This window comes from Chelonoidis abingdonii, chromosome 3 (assembly GCF_003597395.2).
Source record: "Chelonoidis abingdonii isolate Lonesome George chromosome 3, CheloAbing_2.0, whole genome shotgun sequence".
In the NCBI taxonomy this organism is placed as follows: domain Eukaryota; kingdom Metazoa; phylum Chordata; order Testudines; family Testudinidae; genus Chelonoidis; species Chelonoidis abingdonii.
In genome coordinates, this window is record NC_133771.1 from 198359986 (window position 1) to 198374537 (window position 14552).

The window sequence follows — 14552 nt, forward strand, 5'->3', positions numbered from 1 at the left end:
GTAGTACAGAGTGGATTTCTGCTGAGGGGGAAGGAAGATGAGTTAATACGATTGGATATTATCCTGCCTGGCAGGACTACCTGCTGTCTCTTTAAAGTGTGTTTTGACTTTGAAAAGGGTGGTTGTAAAAATGGCCTTGTGGGGCTCCAGGCTTACTGTCACTCAACGTGAACTATCATGTTTGCTAAGTTTACATGGGAAAAGATGTTTATTCTAACTGCCAGCCCTGCAAACTCAAACTGGGATCAGAAAGTCAAGCTGGGTTCTTTCTGGCCCATCCATCACCAATAAAGAATCTGCAGTCAGAATTTGGTTAACATCTTTGGTTAACATGGTACAAGTAACATTGGCATTTGTTACTTGTACCATGCCCAAAGATGCACTTGGAGCCTCAGAAAACAAATGTCCCATTACCAAAGAGACCACAACCCAGAATTTAGGTGTGATACAAGTGAGGGAATGTGCATTTACCCTTCTTGGGGAGCAGGTTTTTTTGGTTAATTTTATTTTATTTGTCTCAAGTCAGTTTTTAAGGTGAATTTGAATGAGATGACCAGAAGAGTCCAGCTCACACTGCTAGATCTGTACTTACTCTGCAGTGGGAATTGGAGTAAAAAGTAGGTGACATATGTGTCAGTGAAGTCAGTAGAATACACATGGGGATGAGACAGCAGGCACAATTTTGACAGTCTCTTTTCATCGAGAACTTCACTATATACACTATTTACTGCCTCAGCAATGCTAGCATGTGTTACTGACTGTACTCATTTTATAACTAGTCCTAGCACTGTTGGTGGATAATGGTGTTTGCAGGCAGTGTATCATTATAATACATCTAATGGGGTTTTTGATGGTTCATTTTCACATTATTCTCCATGTTATTTGTGAAGCTTGGTGTACAGAACCCTGCTGTCTTCAGAGATAACTGAGCTCATTACATTTTTGCTTTTGATGGGTTGTTTTTCTGTCTTGCATTAATACAGTAACACTTGTTTCTATAGATGGGCACAGAGAACAGTTTGCTTATGGAGAAAATGAAAGCCTTGGAAAATAGGTCTTCCTGTTGTTGTTTGGCTTCCGTGGTTCATGGCAATGCAGAAATACTAACAATTTCTCACCACAGCACATTTAGTGTTGATGCAGGTATGTCAAACCTTTAAAAACTTCCTGTTTTCAGAAAGAAGTACAGGTGTTGGGCTAAATGTGCTCTATTTGCTTGACCCAGAGAAATTTCTCTGATAACACATGATTTGTGATGTCACATGACATTGCCAAACAAGGGGCATAAACTTTTTACTGAGTTACGAGCTACAAAGCTTACTGTTTTAACATTTGGTTAAAGTAAGATGAGTATAGTATAAATAAAGATTAGGGTTACAGACTACCTATGGTTATTGCTACTGCTGAATTTAAAGGGAAACTAGAGGCAGCGTTGAGTCAGTAAGAGCCTGACCAACTTCACTGAAGTTATTGGGAGTCTTTCCATTCAGCTGAATGGGAGTTGGATCAGATCATAAGTGCTTACTTGGGTTAAGGGTGCGCACAAGGTAGAGGCTTAGCTATTAAGTCCTATTAGGAAAGTCCAAGTAATCTCAGAAATCATTCCAGTTCCATGAGCGAGGAAAAGTATAAGGCAGAAAATACTGGAGTTGAATCACTGGCTGCAGGACTGGTGTGAAGCTGAAGGGTTTTATTTTGTGGAACAGAGGGCCAAATGGGACGGCTGGCATCTCATGGGTAGGTAGGGCTAATCATCTCAGTTGAAGCCTGGTGAAAGGGGAAGGTGGTAAGGAGGCAAATGCAGGAGAAAGGCAAATTTAGTAGGTTGTGAAAAAATTGAACGGAGGTGACACAATTCTATATATACCAAGCTAAGAGTCTTGGTAATAAGCAAGAAGAAATGGAATTTCTCATATGATGAGGAGAAATTTGATATAACTAGCATTACTAAAACAAGGGGAGACAATTTGCATGATTGCAATATTATAATCACTGGTTACAATCTGTTTAGGAAGGACAGAGTGGATAAAAGATGTGTGGGGAGTGGCACTCTTCATTAAAGATGCCAGTACCTGTTTTAGAGTTATCAATAACTCAGAGTCACAGGATCTTGAGTGCACATAAGTCAATATGCTAACTAACCAAGCCCCAAACAGGGTTTGCTAAAGGTCTGTTATAGATGATTAAAATAAGAGAACAGGATGAGTTACTACTTAAGCACCTGTCTGCAATGCATGTAATGAAACTGTGTTCTTCAAGTGATTGTACATGTGCGTTCTCCTTCTGTGGTACCCGTTGGGGCAGTTTGAGTGCCCTCTGGTACCGTGCACTCATAGCCCCGGTATAAAGCACCCAGCCAACCCTGCACTTGCTTCTTACCACCTGTGAGAGTCACTGAAACAGTTATCCTTTCTTTGGCAAGATCTCTCTGTAGTCTTCTCTTTTTTGTATATTTGGACATAGTTAGTTGTAAATAGTTGGTCATAAAGAATCCTTTCGATGTTACTCTAGTAGAATGTAGCTAAACTGTAGCCTGCACAGTACAGTGTGGATGACTTCAGTAGCAAACTTCTCATTAAAAATGTGTGGTTAGGTGTCCCAGAGTTAGAAACAAAGGCCTATTTTTCAGGCGGAATTATGCCTTTGTTCTGTGAGGCTAACCGGAGTATGTTTTTGTGCGTTTGTTTTTTTGTTCGTTTGTTTTTGCAGTGGCGAAAACATTTTCATAATCTGAAATAAATTCTGAAATTGTGTGTGAAAGTTTGAAGAATTATAGCCAGCCTGCTTTGATGAAACACATTTTTTTCCCTGCTTGGAGCGCATTAACAATGAAATGATAGACCATGTGATACTTGGTAGCTGCTTACCACATCCACTAAGTTATCTCCACTTGCAGTGTAACAGAAAAATGTTTACAAGATTTATTTTAGCCAAAAAATCAAACAAACAAACAAAAAACCAAACCCACCACAAAAAACATCATGTTAAAGCAGAACATCTAGACCATTTTTAGCCTTGCTGTCTGTTACTTGATCATTGCAAAGACAATATTTTCTTTAAGAAGAAAGGGAAATGAACACATTCATTCAATTAAAGCTGACCCAGAATAACAAGGGAATCTGTCTCTTTCAGAAAGCCCTCATTGCTTCAATAGTTGTGGTGATGCAACTTGCAATTCTGGGACACAAAGCGGTAAATGTGTTGCTGGGACAAGCTCAGTGGAGGATGATGAAATCGGAATGAAAGAGATGTATAAACAGCTGTAAGAACTGATTTTTGTTATTTCTTATTACAAATGTAAAAGGGGGTTGGATACCATTGTCCCTTCTGGAAAGTTTATAGTGGGTGTGAAACATATTGTAAGGAATTCAAATAGCATGCAACAGTGACAACTTGGCACAACCAACTGCACCTGTACAAATAGGGGGAGATACGTAAAAAACAGAGTAAGTAATCTAAATGGAGTGTCAGGATGGTTTTGTAACAAGCCTCCTATCCTGGCATAGATTTCCCAGCTTTGGTGTACTTCATGTACCTGCTTTGTCAAGAAATCCTGAATACCAGCAGCAAGTTGTGGATCATGCAAATACTTATGAACATGCTTCACTGTACACACTTGAGTGGGCCTATTGGCATCCATGGTATTTCTCACATGTATAAAATTAAGCATGTTCACATTTGCAGGATTGGGCCCTACAATGGAAGGAATGCCGTTGTGGTCAGTGGAAAAATAACAAAACTGGTAGAAAAAGATTTTCTCTACAAAGAGGGCACATAATATTAAATACACAAATGTAATCCCAGCTTCTGCAGCCACTTAAGCATGTGTGTAATTTTTCTCAGGTGACCAATACTAATGGAATTATTCATATGAACAGAAGTGGCCCACATGCTTTGAGGTTTGCAGGAATGGGTCCTAAAATTACTGAAAGTGTCTTTATGTGCGTTTGCTCTGCACTTAGCACAATGGGGCCTTGATCCTCACTGGGGCCTCTTGATGCTATTGTAATATAATACAAAATCAAAGTCTACAAGTCAGGCAACTCTGAAGCACTGTTTCTATTTCAGTTACAGAACTTGTCTGACCTACCTTGTCCCTGCTTTCCCCGCTGAAGAAATTACAGGGTATAAAGGCATTTCTACTGCTATGGCAAATCATAGGTCTGATCCCACACATTCCTTGAGCACCTGAAGCTCCACTGAAGACAAGGACAGTTTTGAGTTCTTGTGGCATTCAGAATAGGGCTGTCTGCAAGCACAGCTCCACCTAAATCTTAACTGTAGTTGCAGAGATTCCCATAACAAATACTTAAAACCAAAATTTCCAAGGTAACCTCATCTCTATTGCTGATTTTGAACATTGCATTTGAGCCTGCAAGAAACAGCATTTGTGTGATTAAAATCATGTAACGGTCAGTAGGCTTAGAAAATTCTTTGTGCACACAAATACTCTTTGTTGGCTCAAATGTGCATGTTTGAATAAAATTGTAGGTATAAACTGAGAACTATTTTTGATATTTTGACTTTTAAGATATCTGAGGCAGCTACACTCACATTGGGTATCAGTTCATTTCCTGTCATCCTGTAGGCTAAACATCAATGTGAGACACACAAATTAATTCACTCCAATGTAGGCAGCCCTTTAAACACATTCTTTAAAAAAAATCAAGTTTTCTTTTAAAATTCTCTGTGTAAGTAGCAATTGTTAATATTTTTAATTCAGATATACAAAAAGGTGGTGATGTAATCATCTTGTTCTTAAAGGAAGAGAGAACGTAATCTTCTGCTTGATGTCATGCTACTTATGTACACAAGACGATGGTTTCTGGAAGAAGCAATACCATATATAAGAAGAACTCTTAGGAAATGCGGCGTAAATTCAGAAGATAGAAACTGAAACTCAGATCTCTTATCCAGTCAAAACACAGGATTTAATGTAATAGCTCACAGCCGGGTTTGTTCTTGCTTCAGAGTGTTTGTCTACACTGCAATTAGACAAGCGTGGCTGGTCCATGCCAGCTGACTCGGGCTCGTGGGGCTCAGGCATAAGGGGCTGTTTAATTGTGATGGAGACATTTGGGCTCTGGCTACAGCCTGAGCTCTGGGATCCTTCCACCTTGCAGGGTTCTAGAGCCTGGGCCCCAGCCAAGTGTCTATGCAGAATTAAACAACCTCTTAGACCAAGGCAACTGGCACAAGCCAGCTGTGCATGTCTAATTGCAGCGTAAACATACTCAGAGATCAGTGGGAGCATAATTAAATCCAGTACTGTAGAAGCTTGATTTTTTAAACTTGTGTGCCTAACTTCAAGCACTCAGGTGCCTGAAATGGGTATTTAAGAGGGTGCTTATATCTATAACACCCACAGATCACACTTACATCAATGTCTCTGAAAAATCATGCCCAGGGTGTCAGGTTAGTCTGTAAAAATTGAGGCATCCAGAGATCAGTGACCTCTTTTGAAAATTTGGATGGAGGGCATCAGATGTCTAAATCAGATCTCATTGCCTCATTTTAGGCATCGTGTTACAAAGTTGGGCTCTTTGGTATGATCTGCTAATGTTCTTCTCTTTTAGGACCATACCATCTAGATAGGTTCACAAAACTTCTACAGATGTCAGAGGACATGGGCATACAAGGCACCAGCATAAGGTTCTTAGCAGGTGAAATTATCTTCATTTATACTCATGTGGACCCTACACCTCGGGTTTATGTTGTACAACTTTTTTTCCCGTGGAGTTTGCTGCTGATGAAAAAAACACACCCATTAAGATTACCCTGCACACCAATAAAAGATAGTTAGCTTAATAATTTAAACAAATTACCTGGTGCTGACTTCAGTCAGAAATGAATGCTTCAGTAGCACATCTAACATGTTTCTTCCGTATTGTTATACAGTTCTACATTGTACTGCTGCAGCCATCTAAATGACTGTGTATATAAGACAAATAGGTCATTAGACAACTATTTAAATTAACACACCTTGCCACCTGTCTATGGTAGCACTGTAGAACCCCTTCAGTTGTTTTATGCATTTATTTTGGTGAAAATGCTGAACTGTTGAAACAATTTGTGGAGCTTATATTGGATAACAATAGTAAAGGAAACTTACATCATATCCTGTTTCAGCAGCTTGTGTGTACTATGATTTTGGCATTATGTTAGGGAAGGTCTGTGACCTGTGTTACACAGAACATCAGACTAGATGATCACAGTGGGTCCCTTCTGGCCTTAGAATCTACAAATATGTCATAGAATCATAGATTATTAGGGTTGGAAGAGACCTCAAGAGATCATCTAGTCCAACCCCCTGCTCAAAGCAGGATACCTATTGCAGACATTGAGGTTTCAAACCTTCGTTACCTGTCAGCTCTATATTCTTGGGGAACCAGGGTGCAGTACCCAGCTTGTTTGACTCATGAAAGACCTCCCCCCGCCCCCTTCAACCTCTTCTTGAACCAAAGGCGATCAGAAGAAAGACTTACAAAAAGCAATGAAAAGGCAGTGAAAGATGCCCTAAACCCCTCCGGACAAGAGTGACAGGGTTAAGGAAACTCCTCTAGCCTCATTTGCATCAAAGATGGGACAGGGAGGCATCTCCATTAGCATACAGAATGGAGAACAGAGATTCCGAGGCAAGAACCACACAACTCTGGGGCCAGAAAAGCAGGGAAGCATTGCATTATGGGGGAATCTCTGCTCCAGATGTTAATGAGCCCACACCTGCACACACCCAGCTCAGTAGTTATCAGACCAATTCTAGTAATAAATCCTTTATTGGTATCCATAATACTAAAGCTGCCTAATTGCATTGTGAGCTCCCTCAAACGAACATCACCCATAGCCAGGAATTATCAGTTCCTATTGTCTAGCCTGAACAAAACAACTTTGGTATTCTCCCTTGAGCCATCAGTTTACCCATAAACAAATCTAGTGTTCTCCCCTGAACCATTGTTCTTTCCCTGCAAAAACCATACCCACGCTCAAGTATGGGTTCTGATGCCTGGATCCAACATCTGCATCACTTCCATTGGGACTTCATGTTCTCCTGACTGGTCGTGCTGGGGGTGCTGCCTGTCTCCAGCACTCTGGACCCTCAGCTACCACCACCACCTCGGAACCCCAATCAATTCAAGCTTCAGGAGTTGTGAGAACCCATCTCTCTTTCTAGATAGAGCTTTCTGACCCTGACTTATGTGATGAGTTATAGGTTTCTAAACCTGACTTTTATAATCAAATTTAAGTTAGATTTAATATTATAACTTTTGTTTATTTGGCTCCCTAATGGTTATTACCTGGCAATAAATAACATTTATGGTTAAGCTGGTTGCTTCTCTCTCTCCTTGTGGTTTTTTTTTTTTTCCAGCTTCCTCATTCACTCTGCAGCAACGCTCCTCGTACCTAAACTAAAGATCTCTGCAGCACCCAAAAATCCTGCTGGGTTTGCTCATCGAGTGGGTTACTACCAGAACAATTGTAATGTGAAAGTAGGGATAGGATGTGCTGACCTGGGACATATGAGGGTGGCAGATTGAAAGTGCTGCTTGACCAAGCCTGCTCAGGCGTACTCTATTCCGGTGCAGTGCCCATGGCATATGAAGGTGGCAACTTGGAGGTGCTGTTTGACCCAGCCTGCTGAATCCAAGGGCCTATGAGGGTGATAGCTTGGAAATGCTGCTCAATGCAGCCTACTCAGTCCAGGGACATAAGGGGTCATCTTGGGAGTGCTGATTAACCCGGTCCTTTCAGACACACACTGTTAGCGAGAGAGAGAGGGTGTGTGTGTGTGTTCATCTGATTCTGGGGCTGGAAGAATCCAACCTTGGGGAACCTAGGTCCTGCAAGATAGCTCCATTGGGGCGGGGGAATGTGCAGAAGGAAGAAGTAGAGCTCCATATAAGAACACAAGTGACACAAGCAGTACATTGATAGAATTACAGAAACCTTGCCCCCTAGAGGAGTAATCCTAATAAATGAGCGTACCTCAAAGTAATGGGCAAATCTGGTAACACCATATACAATGTTCCCTTCCTATGAGCATTTTAATATGTGAGAACAGCGAGGATGGGTTTTTCAGGAATTCAGCACCAGGCTAATGAAAACAATTGCTTCTGATTTTCAGTATCATTCCCTTTTCTTCTTACCCTGTTCTCTCTCCAATAAATCCTATTACTTCTACTCCCAACACCTTCCCATCCTCTGAACTGAGCACCAGAAAAGTCCTAGTGGCCAGTTTAATGCCAGACTCTTTCCAAATGCTGTCAGCTGTCTACTGCATACATCTAGTACCCTAATCAGAATGGTATCTAAACTTCCCTCTAACTACTGGCTCCTAGTCCAAGGGTTAGGTTAAGAACGGGAAGGTGGAAAAGGCATAGAACTATAGGACTAGAAAGGATCACAAGAGTCATCTAGTCTAACCCGTTGCCAAGATGCAGGATTTGTTGTATCTAAACCATCCAAGACAGATGGCTCTCCAGCCTCTTTTTGAAAACCTCCAGTGAAGAAACTTCCACAACCTCCCCAAGGCAATCTGTTCCATTGTTCTACTGTTCTTAGAGTTAGGAAATTTTCCCTGAGATTTAATCTAAATCTGCTATGTTGCAGTTTGAACCCTTACTGCTTGTCCTCTGTAGCAAAAGAGAGCAACTTTTCTTCTTTTTGTGTGCAACCTTTCAAGTATCTGAACACTGCTATCATCACATCCCCCCTTAATCTCCTCTTTTCTAAACTACACAGACCCGTTCCTTCAGCCTTCGCTCATATGATTTGCATTCTATCCCTCTGGTCATCTTTATTGCTTGCCTCTGGATCCTTTCCAGTTTCTCTACACATTCTCTACACAGTTTCTCTATACATTGGTGAAATTAGACACACTACTCCAGCTGAGGTCTAACCAGGACCCAGTACTGTCACTTCCTGTGACTTGCAAGCTATGCCTCTGTTAATGCAACCTAAAATAGCATTTGCTTTTTTTGCAATAGCATTGCATTGCTAACTTATGTTGAGGTTGTAATCCACCACAACTCCCAGATCCTTCTTAGCAGTGCTGCTGCCAAGCCAGTTTCCCCCATTCTATATTTGTGCATTTGTATTTTCTTCCCTAAAGATAGCACCTTACATTTGTCTTTGTTGTCTAGAGCCCAGTTATCCAATGTATCAACATCCCTGTGAATTTTAGCTCTATCCTCCAAAGTATTGGCAGCCTCCCCCTAGATTTGTGTCATCTGCAAACTTAATCAGCATGCTCTCTATTCCTACATTCAGGTAATTAATAAAGATGTTAAACAACAGTGGACCTACAACAGCTCCCTGTGGAAGCTCACTTGAGCCCTCTTCCAATCTGACAACCTTCCATTAAGAGTTATAGCATCATGATAGCAATACGGTGGATGGCTTCCAAGCAGCAGGGAGCAAATCCTGCCCTGCCTACTCCAAGCAGTTGAAACCCTCCCTCATCCCTTGTATAGTATCCCCTAACAGCCTTCTGAAACACTAGAAATGAATGGAGTTCTCAGCAGTCATCCAGCAGCTAGTTACTTGTTTCCCTGTGAAGAGTCTGTGTGTCTCCCTTTACATGGGTATTAAAGATATTAAGTTGCTAAAGAGAGTAGTATAATCATAGAAAAAGATACAGAACTACAAACATAAGAGGGGAAGTGTGGAGTTTGCTGTCTAGTTATTACGGAAATATTTATTTGTACTTAAAGCATTTTCAAAAAATAAAAATTGTAGAACTTTCAGTTCAGCAGATAATGTGAAATTGTTCTTTTATTACAGCTGATGATTGGATTTAGATCTCTAAGTAGTAAATACTGTTTAGTTTAAATTAATCTGATGATCAATTTTCCTGATTTTGGGGGAAAATTTAGGTTAGGGTGATAAAGAAACCTTAATTTTCAACTATGCCCAGCATTCAGCATAAAAACCTAGAAACAGATATAAAGGTGAGCTGAAAAATGTTAGTTGATAGAATCCCAAACAATAGATTACATTTTAAATACATCTATTTAATGTATGCTATCAGTGAAGTCATACCTTATTTACTAAGCCCAGGGTATTTGAATTGCAGTCCTTCAGTTCTCTTGTAAAACAGTGGTTGATGTCACTATCATAGTATAGCAGAACTAAAAGTGACAAACACTACTTTTAAAAAAATAAACTAAAGTGAGTGGAAAGAGGCAAGTGAGACAGGAGTTAACTGTCCATGGATCAAAAACCAAAACAAAAAACAGCGATGCAGGTTCTTAGTGCTATAATATTTCTGCTGTTCCAGTCTTTTCATCAGAGTAGACACAGCTGGATAATGTTTTTGTGAAAACCAAGAGTCCATCACTGACAAAACATAAGAAACATTTCTGTGAGCAGAGCTAGATTTGAATCAGTCTCCAACAGGGAAATGTCAGTATATTAACCCAAGATACTTTTGATTCACCCAGTCCAGAAATCCACTATTTCAACAGACACAGTCCTAAGACTAGAGAAATATTTGTACTAATAGTTTCACAGGTTTTTTGGGATGGTAGAAGAACTGAAAAGGATGGTAAAGGCTGAGAGGCCCAAAATTTGATGCTTAAAGTTTGCTTTCAAAATAACTCCTTAAAATGTGGTTATATAGTTTGAATGTCATTAAAAATAGCATTGTGAGGGTAAATCTCATTACCCAGAACAACCCCATTGCCTTCACTAGAGTTAGTATAGATTGGAAACTTTTGAACAGTTGTGAGGCACAAAAAAAAACAAATGCAGCTCACTCTCCCAGAGCTATTTTGGCAAAGAGACATCAGTCACTACAGTCAACAGATGTAACTCTGAACACAGGAACTGCAGTTGCTGAGTAAGAAAAAACGATTACTAACTTTCGTAACTGTTGTTCTTCAAGATGTGTTGCTCAGGTAGACTCCATGATAGGTGTGTGTGCGCCGCATGCACAGTTGCTAGAGATTTCCCCCTCAATGGTATCCATTGGGCTGGCTCTAGCACTCCCTGAAGTTGTGTGCATATGCATAAGGAGTGCCACAAACCCACACCCTTTCAGTTCCTTTTTGCTGATACCTCCGTCAGCGGGGTAGGAAGGTGGGTCATGGAATAGACATGAACAACACATCTCAAAGAACAACAGTTACAAAAGGTTAGTAACCATTTTTTCTTCAAGTGCTTGCTCATGACCATTCCTTGCTAGGTGACTCACAAGCAGTACCCCCAGAGATGGGCTTGAAGTTCCTGGATGTGCTGACTGCAACACTGTTCTCCCGAGACTGGCACTGTCACGGCCCTGTTGGGTGATGACCTAGTGGGATGTGAAGGTAGGAACCGACAACCAAGTTGCAGCTTTGCAGATGTCCTGGATTGGTACCCGTGTAAGGAATACTACTGACAAAGCATGGGCACAATGGAAGGAATACTACTGACAAAGCATGGGCACAATGGATGGAGGCAGAACGTTCACCTGTTTGTAGCAAGCTCGGATACAAGTGGTTATCCAAGACAAAATTCTTTGTGTTGACACGAGTAGCCCTCTCATTGTTTCTGCTACTGCTACAAAGAGTTGCGGAAGGGCGTAGTTCCCTCAGTATAAAAGGCCAGGGCTCGCCTACTATCCAGCATACAAAGCTGACATTCCTCAGAGGTCTTGTGAGATTTTGGGAAGGAGACAGGTAGAACAATGACCTGGTTGCTGTGGAATTGCGGCACCATCTTTGGTAAGAAGGCTGGATGTGGGCACAGTTGGACCTTGTCCTTGAAGAACACTGTGTAGGGTGGTTCTGACATAAGGGCTTTGATCTCAGAGACCCTGCTGTCCGAGGTAATTGCCACCAGAAGGGCGACCTTCCAGGAGAGAAGCAGTAGGGAGCAGGATGCTAATGGCTCAAAGAAGAATGTGTGAGCCTTAACAGGACCAGGTTTATGTCCCATGGGGGGCTTGGTTTGTGAACCAGAGGATAGAGTCTTTCCTTGAGAAATCGGACTGTCATCTCATGGGAGAACACTGATCTACTAAGAATAGAGCAACACAAAAATCCCAGCTCGTAATCTGCAACTCACTGGAGGGTGATATGGGCACTAAATGAACTTTAATAGATGTGTGTGTCAGACCTTGCTGCTTTAAGTGGAGCACATAGTCCAAGATAGAGTGAAGAGAAGAACGAGATGGAGAGAGATCCCATTCAGAGGCCCAACAAGTGAAACATTTCCACTTGGCCAAGTTGGTAGCCCTGGTGGAAAGCTTTCTACTACCTAGCAAGACCTGTTCCGAGCATGCACTGCCCTGAGTTCCCTGACATTTAGGGAGAGTTCTTCCTGAGATTGTTGAGGTGGGCTCCCCACTGTAGGTCTCATGTGTCCGAGAATAAGGCTACTGACGGTTGGTAGGCAACAAAAGGTACCACCCTCACTACCAATCCTGGGTCTTTCCACCAGCCCAAGGAAGTGAGGACCAAAGGCGGGATCGTGCTTATTGAGTCTAAGTGGAGTGTGCTCATGGAGTAGACTGATGCCAGCAACATCTGGAAAGGCCTGAGGCACAGCCTTGCCTACTGTACCACTTGAATATATGCTGCCATGTGTCCCAATAGTTTGAGGCAGACCTGAGCAGTTGTTATTGAGTGGACCGTGATGTCAGATATCAGATCCAGCAGGAATGCTCTGGCTTGGGTCGAGTCAATCACTGCCCCAATTAACTCTATTCTCTGAACTGGGACCAGAGTTGACTTTTTCTCATTTATGAGCAGACACAGCACCTGGAAGGTGGCCCAGATTGTACTGATGCTGTGCCGTACATGAGCCTGTCAGCCAGTCATCGAGGTACGGGTAGACTTGCATGCCTCGGCACCTGAGGAAGGCTGCTACTACCATCATACTCTTTGTGAAGACCCCCTACAGCTGCTGATAACCTGAAGGGGAGAGTAGTGAATTGGTAGTGACATTGACCCACTACAAATCTGAGGAATATCCTGTGACCATGGAAGATAAAGATGTGGAAATAAGCGTCCTTTAAGTCAAAGACGGTGTACCAGTCTCCTGATGGAGGCCAAGGAGACAATGCAAAAATCTCAGTTTCTTCAGAGATCTGTTGAGGCGACCGATCCAGGATGGACCATAGGCCCCCTTGGCATTAGGAAATACCTGGAGTAAAACCCTACCCTCTTGTCTCAGGGAACTTCCTCTTTGGCCCCCACATTTCGGAAGAATTGCACCTTCTGGGCAATAAGTTGCTCGTAAGATGGACTGGGGTGGGGGGGTGGAACAGTGATGGATGAAAATTGAAGGGTGTAACCGGACTGTGACTGTACTCAGGACCCAACGGTCTGATGTTATATATGACCACGCTGGGCCAAAAACAAAGGAGGCAGCAGATCTGGATTGGAGACTGGTGTAAAGCCCTCGGGTGCACCTTCAAAAGGCCTGCTTGGCTCCACCGGAGTATCTGTGAGAGCCTGATTGGGAGGCTTAGGTGGAACGGTGGGGTTGGCATCATTTGTAACCCTTCCCGTTTCTTTTGTAGAGCTCCTGCCTGGAAGGCTCCATGAACTGGGAAGGCCGCTGGGGCCTAAAGTGCTTCCTGGAAGCTAGTGATGCGTAAAGGAAGGAAGGGCAGCCCTCGAGTGCTTGAGGCCATGAAGTTTCAAGTCAGTCTGCTCTGAAAACAGTGAGGAGCCTTCAAAAGGGGAGGTCCTGAATGGACTGCTGAACTTCATGAGATAGGCCAGAGGACTGGAGCCATGAACAACACCTCTTGGTGACTGCAGATGCCATAGTCCTGGCCACTGAGTCGGCCACATCCAGAGCTGCCTGAAAGGAGGTTCTGGTCACACTCTTGCCCTCCTCCAGGATGGCCATGAACTTCTGCCTCAGCTCCTGTGAGAGGAAGTCCTTAAATGTGGACGAGTCCCATAGATTAAAATTGTACCTCCCCAGCAAAGCCTGCTGGTTGGAAATACATAACTGGAGGTTGCCTGTTGAATAAACCTTTCATCCAAAAAGGTCTAGTCTCTTAGCGTCTTTATTCTCAGAGATAGCTCTTGACTGCCCCTGCCTGTCTTGTTCATTTGCTGCCGACGCTACCAAGGACCCTGGGGGTGGTGCAAATAAAGGTATTTGAAGCCACTTGCCAGTACGCAGTATTTCTTCTTTGCCCTCTTTGAGGTGGGGGGCAGAGGAGGAGGAGTCTGCCACAGCATTTTGATGGGTCCCATCACCAGTTTGTTAATGAGTAAGGCCACTCTGGAGGAAGAAGCTGCAGCCAGACTATCAATCCGGTTGTATGCTGACTCCTCAGACTCCAGATCCAGCTTTGCAGCAACTCTTTTCAGGAGGTCCTAGTGGGCTCTGAAATTGTCTTGAGGAAGCAGGCTACTAGGTCCTGCAACAGCCTCATCTGAATAGATGAGGAGGAGGCTTACCCTGGAGGAGGGGCTCCCTCTGCTTCCACCATATCCATTGGGGTCACTTTCTGGACATTGGCAGTGGGGTCAGTACCAGAGAGTCAGGGTCTGGTGCTGAACGGCAAGGGCCAGTAGCCTGTCTTTTTGAGTATGAGTGGTGGAAAGGCA

The 14552-nt window shown here is 42.8% G+C and overlaps 2 protein-coding genes across 2 annotated transcripts in view; both read left to right on the forward strand.

Moving 5' to 3' along the window:
- The window catches only part of LOC116830821 (uncharacterized), a 34367-nt gene extending 29111 nt beyond the window's left edge, over positions 1 to 5256 (forward strand). Inside the window, exons 4-6 of the mRNA XM_032790472.2 lie at positions 1002 to 1143; positions 3133 to 3262; positions 4765 to 5256. Coding sequence (XP_032646363.2) covers positions 1002 to 1143; positions 3133 to 3262; positions 4765 to 4897 — 405 coding nt within the window. The 3' untranslated portion in view covers positions 4898 to 5256. The remainder of the gene's footprint in view (positions 1 to 1001; positions 1144 to 3132; positions 3263 to 4764) is intronic.
- The window catches only part of SNRPB2 (small nuclear ribonucleoprotein polypeptide B2), a 198802-nt gene that overhangs the window by 119162 nt on the left and 65088 nt on the right, over positions 1 to 14552 (forward strand). The gene's annotated exons all lie outside the window — the stretch shown is intronic.